Genomic DNA, 24,372 nt, shown 5'->3' with positions numbered 1-24,372 from the left:
TCTTCCAATGGTCTGTATGTCTGTCTTTATGGCAATGCAATTACTATTTTGATTGTGGTGGCTTTGTAAGATGTAAATGTCATGAAGCATGATGCCTCTAGCTTTGTTCTTCTTTCTCAAGATTGTTTTGATGATTCCAAGTTGTTTGTGGTCGCATATTAATTTTTGTATTTTTTTTCTGTTTCTGTAAAAAATGTCATTGGGATTTTGATAGGAATTACATTGAATCTACATTTGTATTAGTCTTTAAAGTCAATGGTGCCCAACCTTCTTAGCACCAGGGACTGGTTCTGTGGAAGATAGCTTTTCCACAGACCTGGGCTGGGGCTGGGGGTGATGGTTTCGGGATGAAACTGTTCCACCTTGGATCATCAGGCATTAGATTCTCATAAGGAGCATATAACCTAGATCTCTTGCATGCACAGTTCACAATAGGGTTTGCACTCCTATGAGAATATAATGCTGCAGCTGATCTGACAGGAGACGGAGCTCAGAGGGTAATGCTCACTCACCTGCCACTCACCTCCTGCTGTGCAGCCTGGATTCTACCAGTACTGGTCTGTGGCCTGGGGGTTGGGGACCCCTGCTTTAAATGTTTCATAGAGGACTGTGCATAGTGGCTCACACCTGTAATCCCAGCAGTTTGGGAGGCCAGGGCAAGAGGAGCACTTGAGGACAGAAGTTCAAGACCAACCTGGGCAATATAGTGAGACTCTATACCTACAAAAAAAAAAAAATTACCAGGTCATGGTGGCTCGTGCCTGTAGTCCTAGCTACTTGGGAGGCTGAAGTAGGAAGACTGCTTGGGCCCAGGAGTTTGAGGTTACAGTGAGCTATGATCACACCACTATACTCCAGCCTGGGTGACAGAGCAAGACTTTCTCAAAAAAAAAAAAAAAAAAAAAAAAAATAGCAAAGAAATGAAAATAAAAAATTAATAAAATTAAATAAATAAAAATGTTTTGTAGAATTGGCATTGAGCCATTTAGGTCCTTAGCTTTTCTTTGATGGGAGACTTTTTGTTACTGATTCAGTCTCCTTACTAATCTGTTCAGATTTTCTGTTTCTTCATTATTCAGTCTCGGTAGGTTGTATATTACTAGGAATTTGTCCATTTCATCTAGTTTATTCAATTTATTGGCATATAATTTTTCAGAGTTGTCTTTTATTATATTGGTGGCATCAGTGTCTCTTCTTTCATTTCTGATTTTCTCTTTTTTTTTCTTAACCAATCTAGGTGAAGGCTTGTCAATTCTGTTGATCTTTTCAAAAATCAACTCTTAGTTTTATTGTTTGTGTGTTTTTCTGTTCCATATTTTATTTCTGCTCTAATCTTAATATTTCTTTCCTTCTGCGAACTTTGAGTTTACTTTGTTCTTTTTCTAGTTTCCTGAAGTGTAGAATTGGGTTACTTGAGATCTTTCTTTTTTAATGTTGGCATTTACCACTATAAACTTTCTTCTTAGTGCTGCTTTTGGTGTATCTCTACTTTTGGTATGTTGTGTTGTTTTTCCATTGGTCTCAAGATAATTTCATAACTTTCCTTTTGATTTCTTTTTTGAACCATTCATTGGTTGTTCAAAAGTGTGTTAATTTTAATATTTTTGTAAATTTGCTGGTTTTCTGATCCTGAATTTTAGTTTCATTCTGTTGTGGTTGCAAAAGATACCTGGTATTAATTTTAATCTTACATTTGTTAAGACTTGCTTTGTTACCTGACACATGATCTGTCCTGGAGAATGTTCCATGTACAGTTGTGAAGAATATGTATTTTGCTACTGTTGGGTAAAATGTTCTATATATGTCTGTTAGGTCCATCTGGTCTCTAGTATTGTTCAAGTTCCGTTTCCTTATGGCTCTTCTGTTTGGGTGTTTTATTCATTACTGAAGGTGAGATATTCAACTTTCCTACTATTCTTATATTGCTGTTTATTTCTCTCTTCAGTAAATCAGTATTTGCTTGCTATATTTGGGTGTTCTGATGTTGGTTGGTATATATTTATAGTTGTTAAGTATTCCTGGTGAATTGACCCATTTATCATTATATAATGTCCTTTTTTTGTTGTTGTTGGTCTCTTGTGACAATTTTTTACTTAGAATCTATTTAGTATCCTAGAATTGCCACCCCTGCTGTCTTTTGGTTACCATTTATAAGTAATATTTTTTTCTATCCCTTCACTTTCAGCCTATAGGTATCCTTAAATTTAAAGTGAGTCACTTGCAGACAGCATTTTTATCTATCCAGCCCCTTTATATCTTTTGCTTAGAAAATTTAATCCATTTACACTTAAAGTAATGACTGATAGGGAAAGACTTACTATTGTGATTTCAATAATTGTTTTCTGTCTAACTATAGCTTTTTTGTTCCTCTTTTCCTCCCTTGGTGTCTTTTTCCGTAGAATAAAAATTAATATAATAACTTCTTAGCTGTGTTTATAGAATTAAAGTAGTTCTTCCTGTTTAATTAAAGCATATTGTGCAGCAATTAACTATTTTACTAATGTTTTGTTTTATAGTCTTATTAAGAAGTTTATTTCTAAAAATAAAGGTAAAATTGAGGAAATAGATTATCTTTTTTTTTTTTTTTTTGAGATGGAGTCTTGCTCTGTCGCCCAGGCTGGAGTGCAGTGGCCGGATCTCGGCTCACTGCAAGCTCCGCCTCCCGGGTTTACGCCATTCTCCTGCCTCAGCCTCCCGAGTAGCTGGGACTACAGACGCCCGCCACCTCACCCGGCTAGTTTTTTGTATTTTTAGTAGAGACGGGGTTTCACCGTGTTAGCCAGGATGGTCTCGATCTCCTGACCTTGTGATCCACCCATCTCAGCCTCCCAAAGTGCTGGGATTACAGGCTTGAGCCACCGCGCCCGGCTTAAATTATCTTATTAAAACTGATCAGTTGCTGTTTTCCAGAGAATTTTGAGTGGTTTCTTATAATAACTCGTCCAAATTGTGTAGAACTCATAGTATATAACAAGCAGATAAAACAGTTCAATTTAAATAATAATCTCTAATATTAGCTTTTGTCTTTTTCATTTATTCAGCTTTATTCTTTCTTTGCATTTGCTATGTTTCATTTTCTAGCTTCTTAGAAAGAATAGTTGATTCTTTTATTTTGACATTTTAAAAATAAATATATTTAAAGCCATAAATGTATTTCCAAGTATTGCCATTGCTGTATGCCACATGTTTCGAATTGTGAGTGGTTTACTTATTCATAACTAAAGATTTCATGAATTCTACTGTGTTTTTCTATTTAACTCATATGGTTTTTAAGAATATGAGTTTTACAGCCGCGTGTGTTGGTTCACACCTGTAATTTCAGCACTTTGGAAGGCTGAGTCTGGAGGATCCCTTGAGACCTGAAGTTTGAGACTAGCCTGTTCATCAAAGCAGGATCTCGTCTCTACAAAAAATATAAAAATTAGCTGGGTGTAGTGGCATGCACGTGTAGTCCAAGCTACTCAGGAGGCTGAGGTGGAGGGATTGCCTGAGCCTCGGAGTTCGAGGCTGCACTGAGCTATGATCTTGCCACTGCACTCCAGCCTGGGTGACAGAGACCCTGTCTCTAAAATCAATCAATCAATCAATCAATCAAGATGAATTTTTGTTTTGGGCTTGACTTTTAATCTACCATGACTTTATATTATTGACTTTTAATCTACCATGGCATAATTCTTTAAATATGTGATCAATATGATAAGGATTGCTTAAAATTTGTTGAACGTCCTTTCGTAATCTAACCCATGGCTGTAAATGTTCCATTTGTGCCCATATATTTTCTACTTCTTGGCTGAGTCTTTCTTTATATCTTTTTTCAATTCGGGTTATTAATGATGATCAAATATTCAGATAATGAGCTTATCTGCCTATACACATAGTAAAATGATCTTAAATCATCTTCATTTGAAGACTATTTAAGAATATTAAGAAACTTCACCTTAGGTTTAAAGAGAGAACTTAAAGTTTGTTAACTTTGACAGAGGTTTTTTGTTTTGTGCTTTTGCTTTTGAAATTGCCAAGATAGGCCAGGCACGGTGGCTCAAGCCTGTAATCCCAGCACTTTGGGAGGCCGAGACGGGCGGATCACGAGGTCAGGAGATCGAGACCATCCTGGCTAATACGGTGAAACCCCGTCTCTACTAAAAAAATACAAAAAACTAGCCGGGCGAGGTGGCAGGTGCCTGTAGTCCCAGCTACTCGGGAGGCTGAGGCAGGAGAATGGCGTAAACCCGGGAGGCGGAGCTTGCAGTGAGCTGAGATCTGGCCACTGCACTCCAGCCTGGGCGACAGAGTGAGACTCCGTCTCAAAAAAAAAGAAAAAAAAAGAAATTGCCAAGATAAGTTATACCTGATATAAATGATGAATTTATGGGTGCTGACGAGTTGATGGGTGCAGCACACCAACATGGCACAGGTATACATATGTAACAAACCTGCACGTTATGCATATGTACCCTAGAACTTAAAGTATAATAAAAAAAAAAAAAAAAAAAGAAATTGCCAAGATAGTAGTGGTAGTAGTAGTGGTGGTGGTAGAAATTGCCAAGATAATAATAGTAGTAATAGTAGCAATAGTAGTAGTGGCAGTAGTGGTGGTAGAAATTGCCACGATAATAGTAGTAGTAATAGTAGCAGTAGTAGTAGTAGTAGTGGTGGTGGTAGAAATTGCCACGATAATAGTAGTAGTAATAGTAGCAGTAGTAGTAGTAGTAGTGGTGGTGGTAGAAATTGCCAAGTTAATAGTAGTAGTAATAGCACTAGTAGTAGTGGCAGAAGTGGTGGTAGAAATTGCCAAGATAATAGTAGTAGTAATAGTAGCAGTAGTATTAGTGGCAGTAGTGGTGGTAGAAATTGCCAAGATAATAGTAGTAGTAGTAGCAGCAGCAGCAGCAGCAGCAGCAGCAATGTTGGTGGTAATTGTAACAGCAGCAGCAAACTATGTGCCAACACCATTCAGATCTCTCTAAATCTGTTAATAAATTTAACCCCATAAACACTCTATGAGATATATTGTTTTCTTCATTTTATAGATGAGAAAAGACACAGAGAGATTAATATACTTGCTCTAGTCACATTGTAGTCACATTGGGTTAAACAAATGGAGGAAAGTTTGTTTAGCTAGACACACAAAGAATAATTTTTTTCTTTCCTCTCTTTAGTTACTAGAAAAATTAAAAGAACGTTGGCTCTCTACTGGTTTATGGCATAATCTGGAGTTGGTGAAGACAGTCATTGTAGAACCACAGGGAGGAGAAAAAACAAATTTTGATGAATTACTGCAGGTGTACTATGATGCAATCAAATACAAAGGAGAGAAAGGTAACTGGAAATTATTTCATGGTTGGTGAAAAAATATTTTTTATTATAAAGTAAGAAGGTACAATTATAATTTTATATTTTTAAATGAATTATACTTAAGAGAAAAATTATAATCCTGAGTGAAAAGAAAATAAACTGGGTAAAGAAATTCTTTTAATTGTACTTGTTCTCCTATGAATATTTTCACTTGGGTATGCTGATTCAACTTTAAGAAAAATGATGCCATCATCTCACAGTCTTCAGTGCACTACCTGAAATATTTTGTGCAAAAAGGCAGTTAGGATATATATAAATATATTCCTTACTAGCCAAATGAGACCTATATTTTGATGCAATTAGTACCCTTGGTGCTTATATTCTATTACATAAGGTTAACTTGAATTTTCAAAACATAACTGAAAACTTAATTCCAAGTTAGAGCATATCCATGAAGAGTTTGATGTGAGGCCGGGCGTGGTGACTCTTGCCTGTAATCCTAGCACTTTGGGAGGCTGAGACGGGCAGATCACTTGAGCCCAGGAGTTTGAGACTGGCCCGGGCAACATGGTAACATCTTGTCTCTACAAAAAATACAAATATTAGCAAGGTGTGGTGCATGTGCCTATAGGTCTAACTACTTGGGAGGTTGAGGTGGGAGGATCACCTGAGCCTAAGAGGTCAAGGCTGCAGTGAGCTGTGATTGTGCCACTGCACTCCAGCCTGGCTGACAGAGTGAGACCCTGTCTCACAAAATAAATAAATAAATAAAATAAAATAAAATAAAAAAGTTTGATGTGAAGGGATAGTAATAGTTTATGAACAATGCAAGAAAGAGGTAATATAGCATGTCAGTATCTTTTTATGGTATATATATATGGTGTTCTCTGTGTCTGTTTTAAATACTTTCAAATATATTGATTCCATTTGATATGTATTATCAATTAACATTATTTCAGTTATTCTGAGAATTTTACTTTCAGGTGGTAAAGGTAATAATGCAACTTCAATTTTTATGAAATAAACCTGTTTATAATCACACAGTTCATATGCAAGTTGCTATTCTGACATGTTTTTATTGTATAAGTTATCTGGAAGATGCACAGTTTGTAATTGGTTTGCTACCCTTTTGCATATAAATGTAATTTTGTTTCCCTTATTTACTTAAAGACATTGAACTGTTAAAACTATATCTCATAATAGTGTTTTATTTTGATTATTTTAAATTTACTACTATAATTACTATTTTATGATTACTATAATTATAAATCAGATATTTTCAAAATGACAAGAATAAGCAATTTCTGATAATTTTGGATATGCTTTTTTCTGTTGTTTAAGATGGAGCTCTCCTGGTAGCAGTTTGTCGTGGTAAAGTGAGTGAGGGTCTGGATTTCTCAGATGACAATGCCCGTGCTGTCATAACAATAGGAATTCCTTTTCCAAATGTGAAAGATCTACAGGTAGGCCATCAAAACTTTAAGTTTTATTATTACAGGAGTCATTGGTTTTGTATAAAGTTAATTTCAGGGATCCCTCATTTTATTGAGCTTTGCTTTATAGTGCTTTTTTACAAATTGAAGGTTTGTGGTAACCCTGCATTGTGCAAGTCTGTCGGCACCATTTTTCCAACAGCATGTGGTCACTTGTTTCTGTGTCACATTTTGGTTAATTCTTACAATATTTCAAACCTTTTCATTATTATTATATCTGTTAGAGTGATCTGTGATAAGTGATCTTTGATGTTACTATTGTAATTGTTTGGGGCGCCTCATACTGTACCCACACAAGAGAGCGAACTTAATTGATAAGTGACATATGTATGCTAACTGCTCCACTGACCACCCTTCCCCCATTTCTCTCTCCTCGGGACTCTCCATTCCCTGAGAGACAACAACACTGAAATTAGGCCAATTAATAACCCTACAGTGGCCCATAAGTGTTCAAGTGAAAGGAAGTATTGCATGCTTCCTACTTCAAATCAAAGACGAGACATGATTAAGCTTAGTGAGCAAGGAATATTGAAAACTGAGACAAGACAAAAGCTAGGCCTCTTGCACCAACCAATTAGCCATACTGTGAATGCGAGGGAAAAGTTCTTCAAGGGAATTGAAAGTGTTACTCTAGTGAATGTAGAAATAATAAGCAAACAGCCTTGTTACTGATGTAGAGAAACGTTTAGTGGTCTGGAAAGAAGATCAAACTGTCCATAACATTCTCTTAAGCCAAAACTTAATTCAGAGCAAGGCGCTACCTCTCTTCAATTCTGTGAAAGCTGAGAGAGGTGAGGAGGCTGCAGATGAAGCTAGCAGAGGTTGTTTCATGAGGTTTAAGGAAAGAAGCCATCTCCATAACTTAAAAGTGCAAGGTAATGCAGCAGGTGCTGATGGAGAAACTACAGCAAGTTATCCAGAAGATCTGGCCAAGATATAATTGATGAAAGTGGCTATGCAAAACAAAAGATTTTCAGTGTAGAAGAATCAGCCTTCTATTGAAAGAAGATGCCACTTAGGACATTCATAGGTAGAGAGGAGAAGTCAATGCCTGGCCTCAAAGCTTCAGAGAACAGGCTGACTCTCTTGTGATGGGCTAATGCAGCTGGTGACTTTAAGTTGATGCCAATGCTCATTTAACATTTTAAAAATCCTAGAGCCCTTAAGAATTACACTAAATCTACTCTGCTTGTGCTCTATAGATGGAACAACGAAGTCTGCATGACAGCATATCTGTTTACAGCACAGTTTACTGAACGTTTTAAGTCCATTATTGAGATCTACTCCTCAGAAAAATCAATTCCTTTCAAAATATTACTGCTCATTAACCATACACATGGTCACTCAAGAACTCTATGGAGATGTACAAGGAGATTAATGTTTTCATGCTTGCTAACAAAACATCCATTCTGTAGCCAATGAATAAACGAGTAATTTCTACTTCCAAGTCTCACATTTCACAAGGCTATAACTGCTATAGATAGCGATTCCACTGATGGATCTGGACAAAGTCTATTAAAAACCTTCTGGAAAAGATTCACCATTATAGATGCCATTAAGAACATTCATGATTCATGGGAGGAGGTGAGAATATCAACACCAGCAGGAGTTTGGAAGTCATTGATTCCATCCCTCATTGGATGACTCTGAGGGAGTTAAGAGTTCAGTGGAGGAAGTAACTGTAGCTGTGGTGGGAATCATAAGAGAACTAAATTAGAAGTGGAGCCTAAAGACATGACTAAATTGCTGCAATCTCATGAGGAAACTTAAACAGATGAGGAGTTGCATTTTATGGATGAGCAAAGAAAGTGGTTTTTTGAGACAGGAACTATTCTTAGTAAAGATGCTATGAACATTGTTGAAATGACAACAAAGGAGTTAGACTATTAACTAAACTTAGTTCATGAAGCAGCAGCAGAATATGAGAGGCATGACTCCAATTTTGAAATAAGTTTTATGATGGGTAAAATGCTATCAAAGAGCATCTTACGCTACAGATAAATCTGTTGTGAAAGGAAGAGTCACATGATAGAGCAAATTTCATTGTTGTCTTACTTTACGAAATTGCCACAGACACTCCAACCTTAGCAACCACCACCCTGATCAGTCAGCAGCCATCATTGAGGCAAGACCCTTTGCCAGCAAAAAGAGTGACTCACTGAAGGCTCAGATGATCATTAGCCTTTTTTAGCAATAAAATATTTTCAAGTTAAGGTATATGCATTGGCTTTTGAGACATACTGCTGTTGCCCACTTAATAGACTGCAGTATAGTGTAAACATAACTTTTATATGTGTTGGGAAACCAAAAAATTCATGTGACTTACTTTGTTATGATATTCTCATTGGGGTGGTCTGGAACCAAACTTGCAATGTCTCTCAGGGATGTCTGTATACATTTTCCTGTATCCTTAGACATTTTTAAGTCTTTGGTGAATCTGAATGAATGAGAAAAGTTTAGTAGATGTAGATTTTATTTTATTTTCAACTTACACTGTCTTTTGGTCAACGAGAGTTATTTTCAGAGTCTGGTCCTGGGTCAGGTGCATTGGAATCACCTGGGAACTTAATAGAAATAAAGACTTTCAGGCTCATCCAGACCTGCCGAATCAGAAACTCTGGAAGAGGAAACCAGCAATTTGTGTTTTATGTCTTTTAACCACAGACTCATGGGTTTCTCTGGGGAATCCTGGGGTCTTTTGTCCATCTGGCTCCCTTCTCTCCAGTGTCCTGCCTTGCAGATTTTGTGATTTAGTCACTCCATATTCTGATCTCTTCCACCTCAGCTCAACAGGACCACTGCACTCTGCTTGTACTTTAATGCTCTGTGCTGTGGTCAGGAAATTATACCCAAGCAGAGAACTGGGATAATGGAGTTCACCTAATGAATTCCACTTAGCTCCAGAATTACTGTCTTGTGCTGTTTGGTGTCTACTACCTGAAAACAGTTGCTCTGTTTTGCCCGGTTATGCGATTACTTATAATGGAAGAAATATTCTCAAACCAGTTACTCAATCTTGGCCAGAAACAGTTGTATCTCATCATCACTGATTGTTTCCTAAACAATATATTTGAAAAACTATAATAATAATTTGAGCCTAAGTTGAAGTTATTATTCATCAAGGAGGATGTTCTTTTACTTCCTACAGGCATTGGAAAGTGCCAGCAATCTGAGAAAACTTGAGATTTTTTGGCCACTGAGCTGACTTATTGATTATGACCTATATCCCTCCTCCCAGGGTACAATCAGTTAGAGTCTCATACCAAAGCAAGAGTTCTTTCATTAGAATAGTTATCTTTTTAATTGTTAATACTTTACTAGGCACTGTGAATTAGATAATTTTACTTCTATTTTTCTAGTCCATAGCAGTCTTTAGGTAACATTAACAGTAATAAGCAGTATTTCTTTTGTTAGCCCCTACTCTTCCTGTAACCTCTGGACCTCTTCAAAATTTCTGAAAGTCCTCAGAGGGTATCTCACTTGATGATTCATAGTCTAATACTTTTTCAGCCTCCAGTAACTTTGGTGGTTTCCAGTACCTTTCTCCAGTTAACCAGTGCTACTGCTGAGAGCACTAATGGCTATGCCCAAGGCTGGGTCCCCTATTCTAAAATGGCTGATGCTGCCTTGACTACTGCTACTGATGAAACAGTTGACATCTACCCAAGAAAAACTACTGTCACCATCAACAGCACTAGTGCTGCATTCCACTGAAGCAGAGTGCTACTGATGGCACTGCTATTGGCACTGGTATTGTCTCCTTTTAATGTCTCATCATTTTACTTTAGCCCTACATTATTGCACTAAGGCTGCTTTGTTAAATTGGAAAGAACTATTTTCCCTTCTTTAGACCACACCTTCTTCCAATATGTTAATAAAATACAGTTTTTTCCCCTAAAACTAATTATTTCCATTTTCACCTATGTCCTCTCTCTTCCTTGGACCCTGCATATGAGTTCTTGAGAGCTGGAAAAGAAGAAAAACTTTATGGCTAATATTAGGTTGTACTAAATATTATACATACAAAGTAACAAGGCCTAAAAGGATAATCAAGATTATAATTCTGATTACATATGATGAGAAGAGAAGGGAATGATATTCAGAGTAGTTATCAAAATCATTTGAACTTTTTCCATAATTTTTAGTAAAAGAAAATAAGCTGCAAGAAAATATAATGAGAATACAGGTATTTATTATGTTATTCTTCATTATTTTCTAAAAATTCTTAAAATTAAAAAAGTACATTTGTGAGGGAAGGAAATTCCATTTCTCTTTTCTTCACCTTTGCATCAACAGCTATGATTTTGAACATTGTTAAACCAATCTGGGGTTCTTAGTGCTTTTTCCTCAGGATAAATTCTTCCTAGACAATATCTCAGTCTGTCATACAAAAAAGGTCACCTGGTGGCCTACTCTGACATTCCTCAGTCATGATCCTATTTGTCATAGTTCTGCTTATGTGCATAAAACAGCAAAATAACAGAAGCATCAATGGGTTCTGGGTAAGATGGTGGTTCTAAAGGGTTATCCCTAGTGGTTCCCAAAAGGTGCAAGTAGGGTGGACACAAGAATAGTTCAAGCTGCAGGGACAAGGGATAGAAAAAGTGAAATTATTTACCAGCAGTACTAGATGTGGGAAGTAGATTTCTTACTGCCATATGTCTGGATCAGTTCTTCTTCTGTAACAACTCCAAAACTTAGTGACTTAAAACAGCAATCATTTATTACAGGTCATACATCTATGGAGTGATTGGGTGGCAGATGATCTAGACTTGGGCTTGGTTGGTCGGCGCTCTCCATTTTAGCTGGGCTCAGCTACTCTGCCCTAGTTGGCTGATCTGTGTTGAAGTCAACTGAGTCAGCTCTGTTCCACCTGTATTTCATTCTTTGTGGACCAACAGACTAGCCAAGACATGTTATCATTGCAATGGCAGTAGTACAAGAGGGCAGGTTTAACTGTGTAAGCAATTAAGTCAAATACCTATTTACATCACATCTGCTAACTTCCTGTTGCCCAAAACATGTCCATGCATAATCTCAAAGTCAAGGAAGGGGAGAAAAGGGATAATTTCTACCACACATGACAAAGGACTTAGAATCATGACTTCAAAAAGGAGTCCTCAACTATCGCATTTTTTCATAACTAAAGGGTATTTGTTAGTTATCCATTTATAAGACCAGTGTGTTATAAGTTTTTAGAGTATAAGCATGCAGTTTTTATGATGACTAAGAAGGCCTTTTATCATTTGGAAATGCCCAGAATGTAGCAGTCAATACCTAAAATACTTGAAATATGTCAGAGCATCATTATGAGTGATTTCTTAAAATTTTTATAAATGGTTAAACAAGTATTTGAAAATATTTGTATGCCTCTATGGAATATAAAAGTTAAGTTTAAAATTCTAATGCAGTCCAGTTTATCTGTTTTTTTTGTTTGTTGCCTGTGCTTTGGTGTCATATTTAGGAAAACACTGGCAAATCCAACATCATGCATATTTGCCCCTGATGTTTTCCTTGAAGAGTTTTATAGTTATAACTCTTTAATTTAGATATTTGATTCCTCTTGAGTAAATTGTTCTATGTGATATATGGTGAGGACCAACTTCCTTATATCTAAAGTGAATCTTTTGTTGACAGCATATAGTTGGATCAGGTTCTTAAAAATCCATTTGGCCAATCTCTGCTTTTCCATTGGAGAGTTTAAACTATTTACATTTAAAGTAATTACTGATAGGAAAGGACTTACTTCTGCTATCTAGCTATTTGTTTTCTTGTGTCATGTGCTTTTTGTTCCTCAGTCCATCATTTCCTTTTTTGTATTTAGTTGATTCGCAGTATACTATTTTGATTCCCTTCTTTTAGATGTATTTTTTAGTTTTTAGTATTTACCTTGGGAATTGTAACTATCATATGAGTCTCTATTCCTCCCTTCTTACATTGTTATTGTCACAGATTCCGTCTTTATACATTGTGTGGCTGTTAATTTAATTTTTAATTATTGTTTTATGCATTTGCCTTTTAAATAATATAGGGAAAACAGGAGTTGCAATTCAAAAGCATATTGTAGTATTCACCTGCATAATTACCTTTACCAGTGTCCTTTATTATTTCCTAAAGCACATATTTAGTGTTTATAAATATGTTTTATAATCTGTTACATGGTGTACCTTGAGGATAGGGATAATTTATTAAGCATCTTTGTGTCTCTACAACTAAGATATTACCGAAGAACATAGTGTTGAATACATGTTTTAGTTAATGATTGAATGGGGTTTTAATAGAAGTTATTAAAATTGTATTTGACTTTGTTATTTGTTTTTAAAAACAACAGCAACCACCCTCCATTCCTGGAGACTTTAAGGATGGAAATGATAGTAATCATTAGATGATAATGAACAGGATGGTAGTAAACAGTGATATGACTCATAAGGAGGCAACACAGGGTAGTTATAGTAGTAAATCATTAGAGGATATGTAGAAAGGAGTTCTCAATCCTCAACAGCATCTTACACTTTATCTAATACATAGTAGAACATAGTGGAGGGAGTATCTTTTATTGTCTATATTGGCTATCCCTCTTTTGGTATTTATTTATTTAAATATTTTTATTTTATTTCATAGACAAGGTCTTGTTCTGTTGTCCAGGCTGGAGTACAGTGGTGTAATCACAGCTCACTGCAGCCTTGAGCTCATGGGCTCAATTGATCCTCCTGCTTCAGTCTCCTGAGTAGCTAGGACTATAGGCATGTGCCACAACACCTGGCTAATTTTTTTTTTTTTTGGAGAGGTGAGGTCTTGCTATGTTGTGCAAGCTGGCCGTGAACTTCTAGCCTTAAGGGATGCTCACACCTCAGCCTCCCAAAGTGCTGGGATTATAGGTGGGAGCCATCATGCCCAGCCTGTATTAGTTTTTTATTGCTGTGCAACAAATTGTCACATAGTGACTTAACACACATTTATTATCTTAGTTTCCATTGGTCACAAGTGTGGGCATGGCTTAGCTGGGTCAGGGTTCCACAAAACTGCTGCAATCAGTGTGCTGGCCAGGCTGTGTTCTATCTGGCACTTGGGGTCCTTCTGTGGTTGTAGGACTGAGGTTCTTCCTAATCCATCCAAGAGGCAGTCTTTTAAAAATTTTTTTGAAAACAGGGTCTCACTCCATTGCCCAGGCTGAAGTGCAGTGGTGCAATCATGGCTCACTGCAGCCTTGGCCTCCCAGGCTCAGGTGATCCTCCCACCTCAGCCTCTTGGGTAGCTGGCACTACAGGCACACGCCACCACACCTGGCTAATTTTTAAACGTTTGTTTGTTTGTTTTAGAGACAGGATCTTGCCATGTTGCCCAGGCTGGTTTCAAACTCCTGAGCTCAAGCGATCCACCCGCCTCAGCATCCCAAAGTGCTGGGATTACAAGTGTTAGGCACTGTGCCTAGCCCTAAGGGGCACTCTTGGCTTCAAGAAGCTATTCACAGTTCCTTGCCATGTGACCTTTTCACAGGCCCCCACGTATCAAGACAGTTTACCTCCAGAGGCCGATAGGAAGCTGTCTAGCTCCAGTCAGCCAAGACAGAGTCTTATACAACTTAATAAAATTATGGAGAAAAAAATAAAATTAAAAAATCATGGGAATAACTTCCCATCATTTTTGCTACATAATATAACCTAATTAAGACTGACTATCCCAGAACCCTTTCCATATTCTGTCGGCTAGATGCAAATCACTGGTTCTGCCCTCACTTAAGGGGAGAGGATTACAAAGATGTGACTCTCTGCGTATCACCTTAGGGTGTGTCTGCCATACTCCTATTCCCTATAAAAAGAGATGATGATCTAAATGATCTCCATAGATGGCTCTTCCAAAACTAAAACTATGCTTCAAGTTATAGGACCTTAAATTAGAACTTTATAGTTTTCTTTTACATTAACAGTCTATCATGAAATAAGTAAAAGTTATTTATTAAATACAAATTTAAATATTCTACCTTATAGAAATGAAACAGCCTATTTCTACATTATTTTGTCTATTTCATTTAATTCACATTTAAAAAGGTTAAGATCATTGAGTCAGAAAAGTGATTTGAGTGGGAAAAAGAAGGCAGTGACATTACTTTTATGATACTAAAATTTTTTCTTAAATTTGAGAAAGATTATGGAAGTAAAAGTTAAAATACAGTTTAAAATACTAACATAAGACTTTGCAGTCTCAATAGCAGGGTTTGGCTTTTTGAGAAGAAGGAAAATGTATGTTAGAGCCAAAAATATGACTCCTTTGGCTGTGACCAGGATTTCCTCTTCCCACCTTAGGGACTAGAAAGTAGAGGTAGGAAAATTTCATTTTGGAGCCAAGTGTGACTTGTTTAGTTCAAGTCATAATTTATTGCACATACCTGAGGGACCTGAAAATAAAGAAACCCACTATGAAATGTTGATAATGGGCTACTCTGAAGGTAAGCATTAAGCTAACTTTCCCAGTGAGGATTTTTTTTCACTTCCACCTTTCCCAGATGCTTCTGATCATTCATAAGGATACACTTAATCGTATAATAGTTAAAAAGAAAACTTTCTGTGGACTAAACCAAAGCATTTGAGGGGCATGAGAATGAACCAAGGCTTTTATATGACTAGATGTCAATGGAAAAGTATAACTGAAATAAAAGTTGTTTTCTTTTTCATGTAATTAAGTCACAGTATAACAAGGCTGCCTTTTTAATGGATATCTAAAGCAAATCCTCTGGCCAATTACTATGATCTAACAACCATGGGAGTATTCAACTTTATAACTGAGGCATCCACCTCTCCAATTGGTGACATGGACGTAGTTTGTGAGACATGATAAGGTACAAATATATTTAGGTTTTAAAATTGCATTTTATTTGTATTGGCTAGCATAGTTTATTATAATAGTATATAGAAAAGTTCTCCTTCGTAGGTATTGTTCCTTTACTTCTCTGAAGAAAAATTTATAAAACCATGGCATGTGGCTAAAAATGTTTATATTTTTAAAATGTTGAAGTGGTATGTTAGATTTTTATAATTGGTTTAATAAAATTTGATGGTAATTTTCATTGTCAGAAGTGCCCTTACAATGATTAAAATAATTTATCATGCTAATAAATTTTATATTTGTGGGTTTTTTTGGTAACATAGTATGTTGAGTTACCAAACTAGATTTTATTTGGAAACTATTTAAAATTCACATAGTGATATGAATGTCTATCTTACTATTAACATACAATAACCATTATGAGTTCCTTTTTTTGTTTAGGAAAGTTCTCTTAGCTCTGAATGTACCAAACTATTTGGGTATATATTATTATTATTATTATTATTTTGAGATGGAGTCTTGCTCTGTTGCCCAGGCTGGTGTGCAGTGACACAGTGTCGGCTCACTGCAAGCTCCGCCTCCTGAGTTCAAGCAATTCTCCTGCCTCAGCCTCCTGAGTAGCTGGGACTACAGGCATCTGCCACTACGCCCAGCTAATTTTTTTGTATTTTTTAGTAGAGACAGGGTTTCACCGTGTTAGCCAAGATGATCTCAATCTCCTGACCTCGTGATCTGCCCACCTTGGCCTCCCAAAGTGCTGGGATTACAGGCGTGAGCCACTGTGCCCGGCCCAGGTATATATTATTTTAATCAATTTTTAAAAATTACATTTATGACTGAAAAATTCAGTCATCTATTTTAGTTATATTAGTTATTGACTTTATAACAAGCAGACACTTAAATAAATTGATAGCTTCCATGCATTGTTGGCATTTTATAAACCACAGAAAAAGACAGGGTGCTTTCCCCAAAGAATAACAGCATTAATAAAGTAGAGTGCACATTAAGCCATGTTAAACAAGTGCTTTCAACTGTCAAAATATTATCAGATGATGGTAGTATCGGAATTTTAAAAAAATTTTTTGAGATAGAGTCTCATTATGTTGCCCAGGCAGGTCCTGGGCTCAAGTGATCCTCCTGCCTCAGCTCCCGAGCAGCTGGGATTACAGACTCGCACCAGTTGCACCTGGCTATGTTAGAAGTATTAAATCCAACAGATTTCTTTTTAAGGAGAAGGATATTGTTCCATTATTATTCCTTTTGCTTTGACAGCATTGTGTATATTCACGAGAAAATGAATGAGGGAGGGAATGTAAAGTACTGTAATATGTCAAGAGGAACTTGATTTCAGAAACGTTTTGAGTAGATTCATCTGTTCCTTTGAGTATATTTATATATCCCTTTTGAATTACTTTTCTATCAAAATTGTGTTAATGACCACCATATGCAGTGGCTCATGCCTGTTATCCCAGCACTTTGGGAGCCCAAGGTGGACAGATCATTTGAGGTCAGGAGTTCAAGACCAGCCTGGCCTTGAACATGGTGAAACCCCGTCTCTACTAAAAACATAAAAAATTAGCCCCAATGTGGTGGCATGCATCTGTAATCCAGCTACTCCACAGGCTGAGGTAGGAGAATTACTTGAACCTATGGGGCGAAGGTTGCAGTGAGCCGAAATTGCGCCACTGCACTCCAGTTTGGGCAACAGAGCGAGACACTGTCTCAAAAAAAAAAAAAAAGTTAATGATATTGAATTTTTTTCATGCATTTATTCATTCATTTTACAAACTTTTTTAAGAGCTTAATTTGTACAAAATGCAGTAGGTGTAAAAATGAACAAGATGCTATCTCTACACTAGCAATGTCAATAATTTATGAAAGAACAGGAACATATAACAAGATGCTTTGGTGGAATAGAAACCAGGTGCTCAGATGCTTAGGAAAGCTGAAGTTGACCAACACATTTCGCTTCCCTTGCAGGTATCAATTTACTTTGACTAACTTGCCTAAAAGGGATGGAGGAGCCAGAGAAATAAGATTTGAATCTTCTCTACAGCGAGATTCAAATATACAAACATTTGATAAAGTGGAATGGCCTCATCAGAGGTTAGATTACAATAAAACTATTCAGATTATAAAACTATTCAGAACAGGCTGGGCGCAGTGGCTCACACACATACCTGTAATCGCATCACTGGGAGGCTGTGGTGGGCAGATCACTTGAGGTCAGGAGTTGGAGAACAACCTGGCCAACATGATGAAACTCTCTCTCTACTAAAAATACACACATTAGCTGGGTGTGATGGCACAATCCCAGCTACTTGGGAGGCTGAGACACTAGGCGCTAGAATTGCTTGAACTTGGGAGGTGGAGGTTGCAGTGAGCCAAGATCACTCCACTGCACTCCAGCCTGGGTGACAGAGAGAGACTCTGTCTCAAAAAGAAAAAAAAAAAAAAAAGAAAAAGAAAGGAAAAAAAGCAACTATTCAGAATATAAAGCAACCTTTTTTTTTTTTTTTTTTTTTAAGTATCTGGCTAGAGCACCAACTATTATAATAGACTCAGGGGACACAGTGATACACAACACAGTTTATAGTCCCCCGTCTCATGTTGCTTATAGTCTAGTAAGGAATATTGACATTAACGTAATGAAGAAACAATCACAGTTGTGATGAAGGCTATAAGAAAAAGTCACAGGAACCCTGAGAATGTTATAGCAGGTCTTTGGGGATCAAGAAAGGCTTCCTGAGGAAGTGATATTTAACCTGACACTGGAAAGAAAACTAGGAGTTATGAATGTGTACAGAATGGATGAGAGTATTCTCAACAGAGAGAACAGCATGTGCTAAGGTTCTAAGGTGGAAAGAGGATAGAGGTTTCCAAGAACTGAAAGAAGCTGAAATGGTGAGTTGGGAGAATGGCATGTGAACAGAGGCTGGGAGAGGTATTTAGGAGCCAAATCACTTAGGACTCTGTATGCCATTTTCAGGATTTGGGACGTTCTAACTTATGGGAAACCAGATCCAGGAACACAGCCTGAGGTCAGAGTGGAGTGGAGTTCTGGTTATAGTGTAGCATCTGATACAGAGACCCACCTGGATATAGCTCCGATAATAATACATGGTTACCCAGGGGAAATGGATGTGAATATAAACTTAAAGTGTGCTGTAATACTTAACTCTTTAACATTTAGGAGTTCAGCAACTTGCTCTTGGAATTTTTGGACATACTTATGTTCCATCACACATATAGAAGAAAAAACCTTGTCACCTCTAAAAGTCTAGAGTGAGTATATCCTCAATTACTTAAACCTTTTTTGCCTCCTCAGAGTACTTTTTTTCTCCCAGCATTTTTTTTTTTTTAAAGATAGTTTGGCCAAAAGTATTTTAAAAGCAGTTTCTAAGTATATCTTGAAATTCCAAAATTAAAACCTAGTTTAAATCTAAGTAAGCTGTCTAGGTTAACAAATTGTATATTTACTTTGGCCTGTGAAAAATGACTTAATGAAACCCCTCTGTTTCCGTGCCTTCTGAAAAACAAATGAACAAACAAAAAAACACAAAACAAATGGATGAATTGCTGAGGTTAATTTTTAAAATTCTCCATATTTTTAAAAGATATTTTTGGGATCAAGGATAGAAATATGTAAAATCACAAAATTTTAAGCAAGTTCGGTTGATAACTTTTTTCTCCTAATACTCATGTTGTTGTATTTCCTTAGCAAAAAAAAAAAAAAAAAAAAAAAAAAACCCATGCCTGAAAATGTTGCTGGAAATTTCTCTGGATAATTAATAAATAAAAACTTTTGGTTTTGATTTTTGAACAATTCTGAAGTTATTTTCTTGTGTTCATCTTATTTTTGGTGAGACCAGGAACTTTGACCCTTACATATTAATTTTGCTCTCAAACTAGGTTGGAGGATTTAAAAGTGAAATTATCATCCTGAGGACTTGTAAGGTTGATTGACACTTACCTACTTATGTTGGCACGAAGCATAATCAGCAGCTCTACCTTAAGGGCAGTGGTGGGATTGTTTTTTAGCTTCTCTGAAAATAACTAATTTTTTTCTTTAGAGGAGAATTTTAGTTGTGAATTTTAATCTGTTTATTCAGTCAAATTCTCCCAATGCCTACAGAGTGTAGACATGTAGATGGGCTTCAGGTGACACTTTTTTTCTAACTGTAAAGCTTTAAGGTCTCAGATAACATAAGCTGTAGTAGATACTGCTGTTCCATGTTTACAACATCACTCTTTCCTGTTTTTCCCTAGGATTAAAGGCTTGAAAGCTTGAGAATGAGATCAGTTTATACTTTCTAACTGTAGTCAGTGCGTCAGTGACTATAGTAAGCTATACAAATAACTCTAGTGTATTTTCCTACTGCATCAAGTATAACAGATTTGTGGCCTGACATTATTTTCAAACTGTGTTTCTCAAACTTGGCACTACTGACATTTTGGACTGGGTAATTCTTTGTTCTGAGGGGTATCTTCTGCATTCCAGGATGTTTAACAGCATCTCTAGCATTTACCCACTAGATGCTAGTAGTGGGATCTAGACACCCCCCACTGTCACCCTGCCACCAGTTGTGACAACCCAAAATATCTCTAGACATTGCCATTATCTTCTGGTAGGCAAAATTGCTCTTGGTTGAGCACCACTGTTGTACATAGTGAGGCATACAAATGTATGCAATGAATTAAAATTAATAATCTGCATTTGTTTTTAAATTATGATTTATCAAGTTGAAAAACATCCAATAAAGCACTTACCAAGAATCTAATGTACACTAAATACAGTAGATAGCTTTTCCTTATAACAGTCTTTTGGCCTCCACCCCACTCCTAGCCCCTGCTTCTGACAGACAGTGACTTTCACTTCTTCAGCTATTTTATCTGGTATTTACCTCCATATTTTATCTTTATTTAATCAGTTTTAGACATGAACTATTAAATTCCTATTCGAGACAGGATTTTACCTCACTTACTCTGCTTTTTCCTTCTTATAGCCTCCCAATATAGTTATATTACAATTTTAAATTAAATTTATAGTTATGATGTACATTATCATGAATTCTGAACATACTGTTCACTGTAATCAAATGATTTCCTTCCCTCCTTCCTCTTTCTCTCTTTCTTTCTTTCTCTTTCTTCTCTTTCTCTCTTTCTCTTTCCTTCCTTCCTTCCTTCCTTCCTTCCTTCCTTCCTTCCTTCCTTCCTTCCTTCCTTCCTTCCTTCCTTTCCTTCTCTCTCTCTCTCTCTTTTCCTACCTTCCTTCCTTTCCTTCCTTCCTGTTTTTGTTTTTGAGACGGACCGCAAGCAATAATCTTGTTGTCCAGGCTGGAGTGCAATGGCACGATCTTGGCCCACCACAACCTCCACCTCCCGGGTTCAAGTGATTCTCCTGTCTCAGTCTCCCAAGTAGCTGGGATTACAGGCATGCACCACTATGCCCAGCTAATTTGTATTTTTAGTAGAGATGGGGTTTCTCCATGTTGATCAGGCTGGTCTCAAACTCCTGACCTCAGATGATCCGCCCACCTTGGCCTCCCAAAGTGTTGGGGTTACAGGCGCCTGGCTTCCTTTCTGTTTTGAACTTTAGAGTTGATAGAACCCTCCTCTCTTCCACTCCCTTTTTCTGTTTTAAAAGATCTTTATCTAAATAAATTTGTCACCTTCCAATAGTTGTATGCCATGCCTCTCAATACAGTTTTTCTATCAGACCTGTCAGATAACAGGCCAGTTCCTTTTTTCCCCTGGAGACATCACTTCTGGAGCCTCCTGATCTTCTACTTCAGTCAGGACTAAGTTGCTTATCAAGCCCAGATAACTGCCAATATCCTGCTATCATCCAATAACTGCTATCATCCTAGGAATTTGATTTGTCGATCTACTGTGATGGATTGCCAGTTTCCTGGGTCTCAGATCTTCCTCTTGTTTCTTGCTTACTGTTTCATTCATCTTTGTGGTACACATCCTCCCAACAGTTTTCCTTATACCTCCATTTCCTGAGACTTTCTAAACTGCTGCAGGTCAGACTGGCATATGTCCTAGCAGTAGCTCTGTGGGTACGTTGGTTTGAACTTTCTCTTTTCTGCTTAGTCATTTAACATTTGTCCATCTACCTTTTATGTTCATATACTGGGGCTTGGAATCAGATGGCTCTTAGCTTTATTGAAGTTGGAGACTGTGTTTCTCTTTCCTATTTATCTTTTAATTTGAAGGCAGTTTCTCTGATAGGCAAGGGAAAAAGAAATGTCTGGGTTTTTTTTTTTTTTTTTTTTCTTTTCCAACTTACTGAAATCAGAAGTCTGCATTACTTTCTAAGATAAAACATGAGTTATCAAAGTGCTATGATTCCATATGTCTTATTCCAAAACTCACATTCACATTTGAAAAGCTCTGAATCAAATATTCTTGGCAATAATATTTCAAAGGTAAAAAGTGATCATATATTTTAAAAATCAAACCTTTGTGGCCAGGCGTGGTGGCTCACGCCTGTAATCCCAGCACTTTCAGTGGCTGAGGCGGGCGGATCACTTGAGGTCAGGAGTTCGAGACCAGCCTGACCAACATGGCGAAACCCTGTGTCTACTAAAAACACAAAAATTAGCCGGGTGTCATAGCACACACCTGTAATCCCAGCTACTAGGGAGGCTGAGACACAAGAATTGCTTGAACTGAGGGGGCAGAGGTTGCACTGACCAAGATCATGCCACTATACTCCAGCCTGAGCAACACAGCAAGACTCTGTCTCAAAAAAAAAAAAAAAAAAAGCAAACCTTTGCTTATGTTTGAAAGATTATATATATATGTAGAGACAAAGTCTCTGTTACCCATGATGAAATGCAGTGGCGTGATCATGGCTCACTGCAGCCTCAAACTCCTAGGCTCAAATGATCCCCCTGCCTTAGCCTCCTAAGTAGTTGGGGCTACAGATTCCCACCACCGTGCCCAGCTAATTTTTGTTTTGTAGAGACAGGGTCTTTTTTTTGTTTTTAATACTTTATGTTCTAGGGTACATGTGCACAATGTGCAGGTTTGTTACATATGTATACATGTGCCATGTTGGTCTGCTGCACCCATTAACTCATCATTTACATTAGGTATATCTCCTAATGCTATCCCTCCCTCCAGCCCACAACAGGCCCCGGTGTGTGATATTCCCCTTCCTGTGTCCAAGTGATCTCATTGTTCAATTCCCACCTATGAGTAAGAACACGCGGTATTTGGTTTTCTGTTCTTGTGATAGTTTGCTGAGAATGATGGTTTCCAGCTGCATCCATGTCCCTACAAAGGACACGAACTCATCCTTTTTTATGGCTGCATAGTATTCCATAGTGTATATGTGCTACATTTTCTTAATCCAGTCTGTCATTGATGGACATTTGGGTTGATTCCAAGTCTTTGGTATTGTGAATAGTGCCGCAATAAACATACGTGTGCATGTGTCTTCATAGCAGCATGATTTATAATCCTTTGGGTATATACCCAGTAATGGGATGACTGGGTCAAATGGTGTTTCTAGTTCTAGAGCGTTGAGGAATCGCCACACTGTGTTCCACAATGGTTGAACTAGTTTACAGTCCCACTAACAGTGTAAAAGTGTTCCTATTTCTCCACATCCTCTCCAGCACCTGTTGTTTCCTGACTTTTTAATGATCGCCATTCTAACTGGTGTGAGATAGTATCTCATTGTGGTTTTGATTTGCATTTCTCTGATGGCCAGTGATGATGAGCATTTTTTCATGTGAGAGACAGGGTCTTGCTATGTTGCCCCAGCTGGTCCTCAACTCCTGGCCTCAAGTGATCCTCGTGCCTCATCCTCCCAAAGTGCAAGGATTATAAACGTGAGCCACCACACCTGGCCCTGAAATATAATTTGGATGTAATAATAAAAATCTAGATAGCAAAAGTGTTATACTTCCTCTTTTGGACTGTGGTGGTAATAAAGTTTTAAGGTTTTAAGTATATTTTCAGTATTTTCCAGTACTCATTTAATCTTTTTTCTTATATACATGCTTACTCTTGCTTAGGTTTGTTTTTAGATGTTAGGGTTTAATCATAATGAAAGCTGAGTCTGAGCCTTCTCTCACTGGGATTAACTTTTACTTTTTATGCTACCATTGCCAGGAACCTTTATATAATTCCCTGAGAGCCATTACATCTTCTGGCATCCAAAAGCCTCTTCCATGAGCGATCTTGCCTTTTTCCAATGTTATATAAGGTAGACGTAGGTCTCTGTCACCTGCTGAATGCACCACTACTCATTCCCCTTATTAAATCCTCTTAATATTGGCTCATTCCTTTAAGAACCTCTGGTTCTATTTACTGCTTTCTTACATAAGATAATATTTTATTTTGTTACTTGTTATTGCTAGCAAGAGTTTATTCATAGTTATTGGGCTCTGATATGTGACTTTAACAAGAAAAACTCTAGATTGTAAGATATTTGAATAAAATAATATTTAGACTAATATGGTACCAATCATGCACTCATTCTCATAGATTATAGCACTAACATATTTTATATAGTTATGCTTTCAAAAACACCTCATAGCTTGAAAAGTGACCAAAAAGTATTATGGAGGATATTAAAGAGTGCTAATGTTAGCTACAATTTCTTAGAAAATTTAAGATCAATTATAGAAGTTATTTTTTAAAAGATTTGTTTCAAAACTGTTTGAACACTGTTCTGTATGTATTCTGCCAATGTATATATTTTCATTGATACCTGATGAAAAAGTAGCCACTCCAAGAACCC

General features: G+C 37.1%; 1 protein-coding gene across 1 annotated transcript in view; it reads left to right on the top strand.

Moving 5' to 3' along the window:
- The window catches only part of BRIP1 (BRCA1 interacting protein C-terminal helicase 1), a 180,432-nt gene that overhangs the window by 110,664 nt on the left and 45,396 nt on the right, over nt 1-24,372 (top strand). The window contains exons 15-16 of the mRNA XM_023204671.2: nt 5,160-5,319; nt 6,637-6,758. Of these exons, the coding sequence (XP_023060439.2) occupies nt 5,160-5,319; nt 6,637-6,758 (282 nt within the window). The remainder of the gene's footprint in view (nt 1-5,159; nt 5,320-6,636; nt 6,759-24,372) is intronic.

Source organism: Piliocolobus tephrosceles, chromosome 16, assembly GCF_002776525.5.
Source record: "Piliocolobus tephrosceles isolate RC106 chromosome 16, ASM277652v3, whole genome shotgun sequence".
In the NCBI taxonomy this organism is placed as follows: Eukaryota; Metazoa; Chordata; class Mammalia; order Primates; family Cercopithecidae; genus Piliocolobus; species Piliocolobus tephrosceles.
Note: the sequence above shows the minus strand (reverse complement) of the source record. Positions and strands in the feature narration are given on the sequence as shown.